General features: G+C 37.7%; 1 protein-coding gene across 3 annotated transcripts in view; it reads left to right on the forward strand.

The window, feature by feature from the left end:
- The window catches only part of LOC103474221 (CD166 antigen homolog A), a 69,566-nt gene extending 56,111 nt beyond the window's left edge, over window positions 1-13,455 (forward strand). The window contains exons 11-16 of one of the 3 annotated variants that reach the window (XM_008425043.2): window positions 1,653-1,774; window positions 5,732-5,864; window positions 8,373-8,402; window positions 8,833-8,944; window positions 10,882-11,028; window positions 11,110-13,455. In XM_008425043.2, the coding sequence (XP_008423265.1) occupies window positions 1,653-1,774; window positions 5,732-5,864; window positions 8,373-8,402; window positions 8,833-8,944; window positions 10,882-10,984 (500 nt within the window). In that variant the 3' untranslated portion in view covers window positions 10,985-11,028; window positions 11,110-13,455. The remainder of the gene's footprint in view (window positions 1-1,652; window positions 1,775-5,731; window positions 5,865-8,372; window positions 8,403-8,832; window positions 8,945-10,881; window positions 11,029-11,109) is intronic. The other 2 variants (XM_008425042.2, XM_008425044.2) reach the window with 2 other exon arrangements.
- Window positions 13,456-14,637: the final 1,182 nt, after the last annotated feature.

A 14,637-nucleotide genomic window follows, 5' to 3' on the forward strand; every position in this document is an offset into this window, starting at 1 on the left:
AATTTGCAAAAGAAGCATGAATAGGATTTCTATTTTTTACTTGAAACACTCAATGTTTCTATGGATGCACGCAACAAACCTTAAACCATCTTCAAAATTACAATTTTTAATTTCTTTGGAGATTTTTCATACTTTGTGATGATTTTATGTGATATACACAAAACTGAGTGTGACATAATGGGGAAGTAGAAGGAAAATGATAAAGAAAAATCAAGTGCAACCAGTTCAGTAGATCATACACAAATTAAATATAGTCCAAGTTGATATTGTAATGTAAAACTGATATTAAAACAGCAAAGCATGAACACCATGGAACACAGAAGACAAGTCAGGAATGAAAATGTGGAGAAAAGTCAAAGCAGAGTTAGGTTATAAAACAATATCCTAAGGTGAACATCTCAGAGAGAGCATAGAACAACTACCAAGACATGGACGTCTGTCCAATCTGACAAGCCGGGCAATCAGACCAGCAGCTAAGAGACGCACAGTAACTAGAATCACGAGTCAGACAAGACGTGTTGCTGACATGAGTACAGTTAGTCATGAGTAAGGCTGCATAACGTATTGCAAATGTTCGTCATCGCAGTATCGCTCAATATTCATACAAACATGCATTTTTCATGCTAATGTAATATTTAGTCTTGGGGCAGCAGATGTTCACGGCGGCAGAGACGAATGGTCCTGTCCAAAGTTCACAGAGTGACGGAAGCACAGATAGAAAAGAGTGGAAACAAGAAAATATGTGTTGTGATTAATATCGTCATCGCAATATTTTCCAATACTGTGATGTATTGTGCCACCCTAGTCATGAATAATCAAATTGACATTTATAGAAGAAAGGGGAAAATTAAGGCCTTAAAATATCTTAAATTATTATTTATTTTCCTTAATGCAGGTTGGCCTTAAGTATGTTAATCCGCAGGTATTACATTTTACAGTGGCAGGGATCTTTCTGGCGGGATTTTTCTGTCAGCCAAAAGTTTGAGTGGTGCACATACATCTGCATTATATTCTTTGTTTTGAGCTGGTTGAAGCTACCGCTAACTAGATGCTAGAAAACCCTTGTTAACTAGCTAGGATTTTTCTGACCATCAAGGGTAAGTGTAAATTATCAGCATTTGGCTAGCTAGCTGATAATGAATCTTTGCTTGCCAGCTAGCTAGCTGGGTAGGAGCTAGCCGCCTACTGCTTCTAGCTGCTAATATACACTTTTTTGTTGTCTTTTGCATCTATCATCTTGGTAGACTCCTATGACTTGTCCAGTCTGCTGATTGACTGGAGTATGGTTTGTTGTGCTATTAAATAAATCAAGAGAATTATATAAAAGCAAGATTTTCCCACTTTATCTGTTTTATCTGACCAGACACTGTAAGGCAACCTAACCCGTTGTAGTGTTTGCCTTTGCTGCTGGGATAAAACGCTATAAAACAGGAAGAAAGAGCAATATTTGTTTTTGTTCCCTGCATCCAGGTTCTTTGTTTATATTCCTAAAAAAAAGAATCCCTTTGTGTGGTAGCAAACGTGGGTTCTTCCCAAAAATGCTATTCCTTCAAGTTGAGATTGTCCTCGTATCATTTTACATTTCGCCCACGAATGAAATGATGAATCACTTTCTGCCTCAGGTGTATCTGAAACGTTCCGTGCCGTTGCAGGTGCTCCGGTTATCAGAAAACTGGACGATCAGAACGACAAAGATGGCCACCGTAAAGTCTTAATTTGTGAGGCCGAAGGTTCCCCAAAGCCAGCTGTTTCCTGGAACATCAACGGCACTTTGGTATGCACACACACACACACACACAGAAACACACACTCCCGTGGAAAGCTCATCCCCCTCTCCGGGATTAAATGAAATTCACTCCTGCATAATTTTTGCAATTTTTGTAGGGCAAGTGTATAATATTTTATATAAGTGCACATACATTTATTCATAGTGGGTTCAGATTTTTTGCAGCCTGGACCTCTGTGCTGCTAGCAGGTGTTGGCACCCTTGATAAAGGTGTTTAGACGCCTTGAAATAAATGTGTTGCTTAATTTTATTTAAATTAAATTTTTACAAGAGTCCAACAATAAATACAATGTTGTTACATTATTAATTAACAAAATCACTGGTGCCAAAATTATCAGTCCCCTAAAAATACTTTAAAATAAGTCAATTTAAACTTTTATAAACCTTCTGTTTCACTGAGGTAAAAAACTGGAACTGTGAAAAACGAGCTTACCACACACAGCAGGGATGTTTTAGAGAGATTAAAGTAGTGATTAGCACTTACTGATATAGAACTGCAGTAAGAGAAGAGCATGAAGAAGGACTCTGGATATATTGTTCTATAAAGGAATTTATGCAATCATTTTCTCAATTTTGGCGCCAGTGATTTTATAGAAAACAATTCTTTCTTTACGTAATATTTTCCCCAAATGAATAAATGCAGCAGACTGAATTTTTTTAATCTTTTCACTCTTAGTTTATGCTACTGCGATAGAAGATTTTTTTTATTTTAAAACTTTAAGTGTTACAGTGAGGACCGAGAGGACAACACAACTTTACCAGAGGCTCCAGATAGCGTGGAAGGTGTGGTTTACTGCATTAAAGGGGCGGCGTTATGTATTTTCCAGACACATTGTGCCATTTTATAGCACAATTAAGAAACTATCTTACCTTAAATTGTTATAAAAATGCTGAATATATCAAAAATGACTTAAAAGCAGTTTGGTGCCTTGAAAGTGGGCCTCTGTCTCTTTAAGAAGCCCCTGCTCTTTCCAGAACTCTGCATTGAAGTCAAACGTTCTTAGGAGTGTTGCACTGAGAAATAGTTGTAATGATGAGGTCAGCAGATGAGCTCCATTAGGTGTTTGCTAGTTGCTGCTGTCGCTAGTCTTAGAGGAGCCGAGTGTGGGATGCTCTGTGAGGCGGCAGCTCGGCTGGAGGCAGCAGCTTGAAGGAGGAGGTTTGGGTAAATAGGCATTGGCTTTTGTGAGCGTAAGCATTCAGACATCCTGGAGTGGTTGCCATGGGAGATTCAGGGATTTCTCAAACATGCATGAAGGAATCAACGCAGAACTCCAGGTATGTTTTTGATGAAGGAATAACATCATAACATGATATAAAGCTCAAAAAAGTTAATTTTACATAACACTGCCCCTTTAAGAATCCAATGTGCATCATGAGCGCTGAACCTCTACTGATTTATCTTTGCTATAAAGCAGAAAGCTTACAGAGTCGTATTATCATCTTGGCTTCACTTTATGGTATCTCCAAAACACTCGACTTTATGATTTTCTAAATGGACAGATGCCATTAGCTAAATTCAATTTATTCAATTTAGCTGAATTCAAAGTGCCAGTGGAAGTTTTCCTCTTTTTTTTTTCAGCTAGAGTGCTTGGTGTGAACTGTCACTGCAAAGTCTGTAGTTGCAACGCAGAAATATGAAAGACTATAGATGTGATTACTGTGACAGCAGATCAGGATTCAAAGCTGTTGGAAGCTCAATGAGCAGCTTTTTTTTTTTTTTTTTTAATAACAAAATAGATTTTTTTTTTTAAGCAAATTGTTAGCCAGACAGTGTATGGCATTTAATTTGACCCTTCAGATGTGCAGTGCTACACAATGAGAATTGAGCTCTTTCATGTCTCCTATGTTGTCCACAGGAGACAAAGAGAGAGGCTTGTTGTGTTTTTTTTTTGTTTTTTTTTTTTTACTGCCAACTATCATTTCTTCTTTATGGTTGGCTAGCGAGACTGAAGCAGGAGGCTTCAGTTCAATCGATGTCATGATATCCCTTACGGTATTCGTTAGACACAGAGTTAGGCCGCATTTGGGAAACCAAAGAGAAGCTTTCTTCATCTTAGCCACATTTAAACAGACTAATTATTAAAGAAATGGCTGACAACTCTGGCTAATAACTCCACATCCAACACAGGTTCACACTTATCACCTGCACACGACTTATAGGCACGACTAATTTGTTGTATATCAGAGAACTTATATAGAGTGAAGATGAATTGTGAATACATCCTGTTAGTGAGGAGAAATGTAGTACAGCGAGTGGTGAGGGAAGGGAAGCGGGGGAGAGATGGAGAGAGCTGCTACTCTATTCTTCATACAGTTGGAAATATCTCCTGTAGCTCCAGCACTTTTTCTAGGTTCTCATTAAAAATAGCTTAAAACTGTAGAGGAGTGTGTCCGAAAATATGTGCAGCTTCTTTAACTTCTGTTGAAACCTCAGTATATCTTGATACCATAATCCATCTCAAATTCATATTACATTTCTACTTTTTAGCTTGTTTAGGCTCATTTTTTAACACAGCAATTGTGAAATTACTTTTTTTTTTTTTTTTTTACATTAGCAGAATATCAGCAAAATTTGTCACACGTTTTTAACGGAAATGGTTGACATATTTGATGTGCATCGAGGATTTTGATGAAATGTGATGTTTATGGCTTGTTTCATAATTGATGACTTTATGCTGCTTTTATGGAGCAAAGCACCTTGAACTGCCTTGTTGCTGAAATGTGCTACACAAATAAACTTGACGTGATAGTTTTTTCACTTTTGACATCCAATTTAATCTGGAAAAGACTCCCTAGTTTAGGCAGACCAAGTCTAAATGTTTCTGACCACCCTTCCTCCTTTAACAAAATACCATCCCGTGCCTTCTTCAACTTTCCCATGCTTCGACCTTCAGCTTCAGACAAACTTTTCAAGCCATTTAATTCGAAGAATCCTTTTAGCGTTCCGCGTTTCCCTTTTCGCCTTTAAAGCTCTGATATTTTCTTGGCGAATCAATAGCGGTTGTCATAGCAATTCATTCCGATACTGGTCTTTGATGCGAGAAGGCAACATGTCTATATTGCAGTAAATATGGAGGCTACAGCTGCTCCACTAAAGAACCTTCAATAATTAAATGCCTCGAAGGATTCAAAGAATCGACCAAAATCAAGCTTTTTCTTTTTTTCCCTACGCATGTGATTCTGCTTTGCTTTTCGACTGAGCGAAGGATCGCCTCTTTAAAGTTAAATCACATTGTTTCTCCCGAGCTGCAACACGTCTGGACTGAACTGATCTGGTCTGAGCATTCTTAGGCAGTTATTCCAGGTGTTTTGAAAGAGTGGATTTTTTTTTTTTCTTTTTTCATTTTACTTTCCCCGAGGCTTAAACTCAGTATTTTGCAGCAGAGCACTATAAATATATCTCCACCCTGCATGCCCCCACCCCACCCCCCTTCCTTTGTTCCTGTGGTCCACCTGCGTGCGCGCTGATGGGCGAGCCTCTCAGAGAGGCACTGTGAAATACAGATGAACCTCAGGCTGTGTGCGGGATTCTTTTCGGCTCTCTCACCACAAAAATCCTAAACATCCTGAAGCTGTGTGCAATAATTTATCAGCTGTAAAGGTGTTCTCTTATCCTACAGTTAAAGTAATGCAGCTTCTTTTTTCCTCGATTTAACATTTCACGCCTAAACCAATGTAGGAATCAGTTTGGCTCGTTAGTGCATTCATTGTAAACGTTGCATCCTCTTTTTTTTTCTTTTTTTTGTGAACGAGGTGTTGGCAGTTTGTCTTTGTGTCTGGGGTTTTCCTCCGAGACTTAGAAGTCTGTGTCCCACAGGCAGAGGCTGCTCCTTTTTGTCATGAAAAGGCTCCCATTTTGCTTAACTGTAAAACATTGCCACCTAGTGGCCCGGACAGGTATTACGAGCACTAACGAGTTTGTTTTCTTTCTCACTTTTTCAGATTGATGAGAAATCCTTCGACAATGGCACAATAAAACATAAGATCTCAGTGATGCCCTCTGCAAACCTGAGTGTAGCTTGTACAGTGTCCAATCCGTTTGGCATTGACACCAGAGTCATAACTGTGTCTTCTCGTAAGTAAAAAAGAGTGACTGCATGATCCTCTCTTAACTCTCTCTCTCTACTCCAAATTGCTGGGAGTGCTGTCTTTCTAAATGTTTTTTTCTTTCTTATTTCATACACTAACTCTTTGTGTCTGCATGCTCATATAACAAATACACGTGGAATATTTAATCAAGATATAATCAAATTTGTCTTTTAACTGGCTGATTCTTAAAATTGGATATTGACATATTCGGTATTTTCAACTGTAGTCAAAGCTGAACTCCGCTTTTGGTCATGAAACGCAGAACGTGACATTGAAATCAATTTCAGACTTCAAATTGAATCTAAAAATGGTGCCATATACTGTCATAATTAGAGATGCACTAATCTCAAATTCGAAATATCTTTTTTTTTTTTGTTGTTTATCTTCAATTTAATGACATAAAAGATATGATTGGCATTCAGAATTTTTTTTTTCTTTTTGTCTTTCTGTCAGGACCAGCTGTCAATTGTTTAAATAGGAAGCAGAGACAACAGCATCGACATGTAAAACTGTCTTTGCTTCTTAATATAATGATTAGTGCAGCTAGAACTACTAAGACTCTCCAAGTGTAATTCCCTTGAAAATGGAGATCTTGATCTTAAGCCTGAGATTTCCAAAAGACTGCAAACATTTCCAAATCCAGCTAAACAGAGGCTGAAAGCTCAGAAGGATAAAGCTGAGCTACTTTTTTTCTGTACCTCATTGAAGGCGCTCCCATGCCTCATCCGAAGCGTCAAAATCAGCTCCCGCTGATGTCAACGCGTGACGAAAATTGCGTCGTCTAGTTCAGAGGGAAGCGTCCTCCTCCCATTATGGAAAGACTGGCCGAATTTGAACCATTTTGCACAGAGTTCTGTGTGACTGGTCAGAAGTTTGTTGCCGTATTTCATGTGACCATGCGGTCCGACAGCAATGTTGTTCATTTCAACTGGTCCGCTTCCACTATCCTTTTTCTTTTCATCTGCAGGCAAAGTACTTTTGAGGAACGTTTATCAGACGCAGTAAGAAATTATGTACATTTGTAACATTCTTCAAGAAATACTCATGAATATTACACAGCTGAAATTATTAATTGTGTTAATTGTGATTAATCGATTATTGAAGTAATTGTCAACTAATTCAGTTGCCGATTAATCATTAATTGGAGTGTACACTCAGAAAAGGCAATTTACTGAAAGAACAACGTGCTCAAAAAAGGAAGTGAATGATCCCTGTTTTGTATATTTTTAAGTTTTTGTATTTAATTGTTGAAATAGTCGACAGAACAGTCGACTACTAAAATAATCGTTAGTTGCGGCCCTAAAATATTGTCAAAGTTTGTGCGAATACGAACGTCCCACAAACACGTGATTACGCGTCAACTGTTCAGCTTTGGGTGAAGTATGGGAGACCATCTAGCCTTCCTGTAATCTGCTACAAGTCTTGCTCTCCCTCATTCTAACTAACATTCCTTTACATTTACTACACATATATAATGTTAGCAACTTCTGATATCTATATGCTTCCTTCGACATTTTTTAAAGGTGATACTGAAAATGGCCAGTTTTAATGTTCAGTAAGTGATTATTGTTTGGGAGTTGTCAACGATCGGAGTCGGTCACGTGGAATGTTCCCTGTCAGCCAGCGACGTCTTGGTTCATAATTAGTCATAACCTTTACAGAAGACATATTCGCAGGGATTAGGGACCACAATTGCTTTTCTAAAACACCCCTAACATCTTATTTTAAAAATTAAAACACCAAATATACCTAATGTGCAAATCTGATACATCTTCGGTCTCACCTCCGCTCTTGGCTGACAGCCAATCAGCGGAAAGGAAATGAACTGCTGCTGGACTGGCTGATTCTCACATGCTAACCAGTAACGTGTCGAGTAGCATTGCGCCCAAGTGTTTTCACTTTCGAAAATTGCGTTGTGTTTTGAATATTTTAGATGTGCTCTGCAGAGAAAACGAAACATGAAATGACCAATTTTCTGCAAGTAGCGTAGAGAAAAATCTGCAAATGCTATTTTCTGTGGTTCAGAAACTGAGAAGTTACTTAGCTAAAGATCTAACATTCACAAAAAATTAATCAGCTGCATAATATTAATCGCAGGATATGTAAAGTTTGGTTGTATATCCTGCAGTTTGTTGGTACACTGTTGTCTTTTTTTATGTCACACCTTCTCTGACACAATCTAAATGATGCATGCACTTTGCACTGATTTTTTTAAAAAAAGTGTGCAGTGTTTACACCATGTTGTGCTCCTTCTTAATCATTCATCCCTGTTCGGAACGGCTTTTCACATCCTCTTTCCACCATGTTGGGATGCTGGATTTAATCTGTTCCCTCTTTGCATGCTGAACTAGAGTAGAAGTAGAGTAGTACGTTCTCTGGACGACGAACTTGGTTTTATGTTTTGTTTTGTTTTTTTTCTTCTTTGGTTTGTTTTTGTACCCACTTCCCTCCCCTTTTTGGTTGGACGTTAATATTATTTCATATCTGATTTCAGTATTTGAGGATGTGAAAGTGGATAAACGAGGTAAGTCGTAGCAGTCTTCTACGTCTAACGTCTGAGTTGGAATTATGTAGTGCCGATCGAAAGAAGGCTCTCGGGTCGAATGTGTATCCCTGCATCGCTTTGGGTTTTGCAACTAGTGAAGAAGTATTAGGCTGTGTGTGTGTTGTTGTTTTTTTTTCTTTTAAAAAAAAACCGTAAGAGGAATAGAGCTACCAGCATCCTGGCAAGATGTCAACGCTGATCATAATCCCATTGAATTATTACATAAAACTGGAAAGCAACCATTAACAGTCCAGTTGATAAATCACAGTCATGCTCAGCGCAGACGTGGCCATTCATCAATGCATTTAAAGCACATTGTTAGTTTTTGATTCTTTATGCGCACCCTGGATTTAATTTTCCCCACCAAAAACGGGTGTCTGGTCACCGATTGCTGTGGTTTGTCTTCCAGATTCTTCAGATGACGATGACAAAACCAAACTGGTTGTCGGAGTTGTAATCGGGCTCCTGGTCGCAGCGTTGGTTATAGGCGTGGCCTACTGGATGTACATGAAGAAATCCAAGTAAGAAGACCTCTTAAATCTTTTTGTCCCAACCCTTGTAAAGTTTCCTAATTTATAAAGTTGCTTTTGCCAGAAGCCCATTACAATAATGAAGCAAATTTCCTGAATTGCTCCCACACTTTCGATGATTAGCACATCAAACTGACTTTACGTCAAACTGACTTCCCTTTATGATGCAGATAAAATTACTTTCAAAGGCAAATTGTGTAAAATGGCATTACTCCCAAAGGCTTAAAATAAATTCATGACAGAAAAACTTCTCCATTACCTTACCCTGCATGGTATCTTTCTAAATAACTTTATAGAAACAGAAATCAGTCCTGACCTGAGAGTTGAGTCACAAGAGGGATTTCTGAAACTTTGAATAGACTTGAATAACTTTACAACCAGTATGAAATCTCAAGGGCTGTGGCAAGTGTTGCTAATTCACCTGTAAGAAAATCTTTTTTTCCATTAAAGACTTGCAGTGGACTGATGAGACTGGAACTTGGAAGTGTGTCTCATTTGATCTGACATAAAAACATCCAAACATGGCGGATTAACATGGTAGTACTTTGGTCCTGATTAAGCTGGAAGATGATATCTGATATTCGGCTGAGTTCCTCTTAGGTTATGGGGCAAAATCACCTCTGACTCAAATCAACGTAGTTAAAAAACAGCAACAAATAATTAAGACTGTCAAGTTTGAGCTTGATGTACCAAACATTGTGGACATTTCTGAAGGAAATGCATTAAATGATTCCAGATCCAAGGAATTGCAATCACTATTCTCAAAGTGGCAATATAAAATTATGAGCAACGTAAGTTTGTTGACTTAAGATTTACTTGTAAATAAATAAATGCAATGAATTGTACTGGTTTACTGGCTCCCATTGGCACTTATTTATTCCAACAATCTACAAACGATCGTCTTATTCCCATGTGTCTTCTTCATTTATTCCCATGTGTCTTCTTCATTATTGTGGCTATAAGTAGTTGAGAAGCTGAACTAGCATTACTCTGAGACCTGCGGTTTGTGATTTGACCTCCTGATCCTGCCCGAGGCAACAAAAACAACCACCTACTCCCGCTTGAATTGTCTTGGCCAAATCACATCTTCAGTCCGCTCCTCGACTTTATGCACTACCACGAGTTTGTTTGGTTTTTGTCAACTTTTAGCTCTGACAGGATGGATTACTAAAACATTCAGCGTGTCCTTAAAAACCCTTAAATTCATGTATCTAAAACGAAGGCCTTTAAATGTCTTTAAAAAAATATAAGTTGGGCTTAAATATATAAATAACAGGTTTTAAATTTTGTTGTGCCAAGACTACTTAATCACATATTTTATGTTCTTTATTTTTCTCATGAGACTTTCCTATCAGGCAAAAATTTGAGTTGCATGCAAACATTTTCCTTGTGTCCTGTGACTCGAGAGGGTTGAGGCTACCGCTAACTAGCTGCAAATAAACCCCTTGCTAACTACTCAGGGAGCTTTTTCCATCTGTCATGCGTATGTGTAAATGTAAATTATCCCCATTTGGCTAACAAGCTGCTAGTAAATCTTTAGTTGCTAGCTAGCAAACCAGCGTTTTTGTGTCTGTCATGGTGTAAATTATCCCCAGTTGGCTAACTAACTGCTGATAAACTCTTGCTAGCTACTTAACTAGCTTTTTTGCATCTATTATGGGTAAGTGTAAGCTAGCTGCTAGTATGCCTTTGGTTGCTAGCTAACTAACCAGCTTTTTTGCGTTTATAATATAGTAAATGACCCAGTTGGCATTCTGAGCAAAACAATTCGGCAGTACTACTGTTTAAAATATGCAATTTTCCCTTGTACATTTCTGTTGTGATACAGATTTTAAGTGTTTTATAATGGCCTTCAAAAGGTTTTAGCTTTGAATAGATAAAACATGTAGAAACCCTGATGTTACATAATGAAATTTGAATCATTACAGGCAAGGAAGCTGGAAAACTGGTGAGAAGGAGAATGGGTCTTCTGAGGAGGAGAAGAAGTTGGAGGAGAAGATGGAGGAGAACAGCCAGAAAGCAGACGTGTAGACAAAACCATTTCTGAAAGAGTGAAGTGAAAGGTAGAGAGCAAGGTATTTTTATTTGTCTTTCTAACGTCCTGATATGACGACTGGCCAAATTTACGGAAACCTTTATTTGACATTTCTTTTCAGTGATGGCGCAGAACTTTTGCACATTTCTCTTCACCTCAGTTCTGGGAAACATTACCGTTCATTTGGGATGACGACAGCTTGGATTTGGTTTCAGGGACACTTTTACAAAAAAAAAAGAAGAAAAAAAGCATAATCCAGACATCTCTCACCCCCTTCACTAATTAAACAAAAAGAATGGATACTGTATGTGATACATAAGTTGTCTGCACTACTGATACATGTGTAAAACTCGTCTACCATTAGGATTCATGTTTGTTAGAATGACATTTTTGCAAAGGGAGAACATGCAGACCTCTCCTTTTGGGTTTCTTTTAGTTTGATGGAAGTGAAGTTACTCCTAGACGCATTGCCTTCGCCGTAAGGATGCAGAGGCCTGTGTTGGTCTGTGTTTGACTCTTGGCTCTCGAGGACGTTGCGGGAGCCAAGAGACGTTTCCATTGCTTCTTAGTTTCATGCCATCTCAGGCCAGCCACCTCTGCCTTCAGTGTCAGTAGGTAGTAGTAGTAAAATCTGTTTGTGCATTTATTTCACTTTGTAAATTTATCGGATGGAAAAGCTGATGATGAGATCAGGGCTAGGGGTACAGTGCCTCGAGAAAGCATTCGTTTCCCCTTTGAACCTTTCCATATTTTGTCGTCATGTTGCAATCACAAACTTAAATGTGTTTTATGGGACTTTTGTGATATTTCAACAATACGATACCCTTTGATTTAATTATAGGGTGTCAGATTAAAGGGGTCTGAAAACGTCAAGGATTTTTGGTCTAGTTTTTAGTCTTGAAACAAGACATTTTAACTCGAATGGGAAAATGTCTTTAGACATACAGAGATTCTACTGTGATTCAACTGCACATTTAAATTGTACATATTGAACAAAAATTCATTCCAAGGCTTGAGTAATAATAAAATAAATAATAATAATAAAACAAAATCTTGTTGGACTGGCAGATTATTTCAGCTATAACTAGTCCTTGTTCATCAACTCTCAGGAATTGACTTGAAACAAGCTCATATTTCTTGTTGAAAAGTTACTTGCAAGATAGTTTTGTCTTATTTCAACTGTACCAAGATATTTGCACTCAAAACTAAACCAAAGATACTTGACAAAATTTTCTTTATTTTCAAGCATTTTTTTTTTTTAATTAGTCCATGACATTAAATCCCCCCAATAAAACAGATTCAAGCTTGTGGCTGTAATATGACAGATGTGAGGACAAAATGGAGTTCTCTGGATACTTGTACAAGGCACTGTATGTTCTTATACGCAGCATTAGGTAAAAATGGCAATATGATTTTCCATGTAAATTAGGAGCTAGGTAATTTGTCACAAAGCTGTGTGGTGTTAAGAAACATGTCTTTGGCTTTCTTTTTGTCTTACCAGGAGATGAGATTATTTTTGCGTTTCTTTTTCCTCGTTTTGTTTGTTTTCTTACTGTCCGTGAACTGTGCGTTCGGCGTGACCACAGCACAACACAAAGAAGGTAGATTACTGGGAGAATGTACAGCACCCGCTCGACTTGCCTGGCTTTGGTTTCCGCTTCACGCATTTCTCGCAAAAACGATCCCGTCAGCCTGCAGTTACGAGAGGACGCGTTAGTTTGTGGGAACTTTGAGCCCGATGCCACGAGTTTTGCGCTCCATCGGTGTTTGAGGAATGATTGTTTCTTAAGCAGCCATGGCGTCACTCTGTGGAACTGGGGGATGAATAGGATGCACGTCTCAAAGTAGCCTTTATGATAAGTTTGCCTTCTTTAAAAAAAAAAAATTAAAAAAAATCTACCTGTAACTACTTAAGTTTGTGATGTGCACTAGGGGTTCATGTTTCATGTTTCAAGTGTGTGTAGAATAGATTGGGATACGCGCAGCTGTACATGTCACGATTTTTGGTCCATTTTAAAAGCATTAGTAAAAACTGAAAGGGAAAAAAAACATTTGTTTTAACATTGGGGATGTAATTGTGAAGTGTGTGAATTTTATTTTCTTTATGCTATTTATATCATTCAAAATTATGGATCCTGGTAGGCATATTGATTACCGTCACATATCTATGATTTAAACTGTCGCTAACTTGCTTGCAGACCTTACAAAAAAAAAACAAAAGACAAAAGAGATTAACTCATCAGTAGTTTGCGTAGAGTCTGGTTGAATTATATATCAAGCATGTTATAAATCTCAGATCTCCAAGCTGCTGTTTGTTGCCTACCTTGTGAAAAAAAAAAACAACAACAACTATCAAATTGGAAGAATGACCAAAGAAAGTGAACATTGCCATGCAAGTATTGTAAATATCTGATGTTTGTTCTTTTTGTACTTTTGTTTAAAATAAAATGTACATTTTGAAAAGTTATGGTCACTGAATTTGTCACAGTTTTGTGTTTTGCTTTGCTTTGTTTTCTATTTTTTTTTCTCTCTCTCATCTGATCATTTTTTGAAATAAAGAAAAACACACATCAGAGCTTAGATTTATTTCTTGTATACACACACAATCTGGGGTGTCAAGAGAAAGGCATTGCTGACTTATGGCCTACTGCAAGTTGGGAGTGACAAAAAGTCTGAAATCAAAATGTTTTCTGTTGCATTTAAAAAAACTTTTTTTCATTTAATAAGATAAATGACCAGATATATTGTTCATGCAAGTTTAATCAGAAATTTAAATTTGTCTAACTTAAAAGTAGTTATTTGACCATGATGCGAGTGAAAATTAAGCAGAAATGTGTGTTTGTTCAACTGAAAACAGTTTTCTTCCATAATGTGAAAAAAAAACCGTTTTGCTTGAAGGTACAGTATTAAATCAAACCAGCTCACAATTCAAGACGAATGAGCTGCCATAACTTAAAAAAACAATCTTCAAACAACCTGTCTCTTGTTGTTAATTCATCTTGAACTTTAATTACAGAGTAAAAGCAAAAATAAAATTCTAGTTTACTTTAGTTGCATTTTCAAGGCAGCAGGTGAAGCTTCATTTTCAAGTTAAACCACCTTCAAATGTTTTGCAGTGTGGATGACCCTGCCAGGAGCATAAAGTGCCTGATAAGTTGGTTCCTGCAGTGGTGGTTCTAAACCAAATTTACCAGAGGCAGGCAGAGTGAGGCCAGTGTTTTTTTATTTTTATTTTTATTTTTTTTTTGGGGGGGGGGTGTTTATGAAGCACAGAATGAAATAATAATTTTTAAAAAAACATGTAATATATTAAGTGAGCCAAAGAGTCACTTTGGAATGCTTGTGATCTAGGGTTTGTGGGTTAGGTAACGGAAACACTTTTTTTTTTTTTTTTTTACATCCCACGAGTCACGTGATCAACAGCGGGATGTTGCCACTGGCGCAACTCACAAAGAAGAAGGCGACAGGAAATAATTGGAGGATGATGCTTGAACAAACTTCACGTGTGTTTCATTGATGTTTCCTGGAATTGCAAAAGCCACAAAATTGGGAATTTTCTCCTTTTGCCATTAGTGGACCATAGACAAAGTTTTGTGCACATTTCTAATGGAAACACTGCTACTGTCATCTGCTATCTGAAAACCTGATT

This window comes from Poecilia reticulata, linkage group LG13, assembly GCF_000633615.1.
Source record: "Poecilia reticulata strain Guanapo linkage group LG13, Guppy_female_1.0+MT, whole genome shotgun sequence".
NCBI lineage: Eukaryota > Metazoa > Chordata > Actinopteri > Cyprinodontiformes > Poeciliidae > Poecilia > Poecilia reticulata.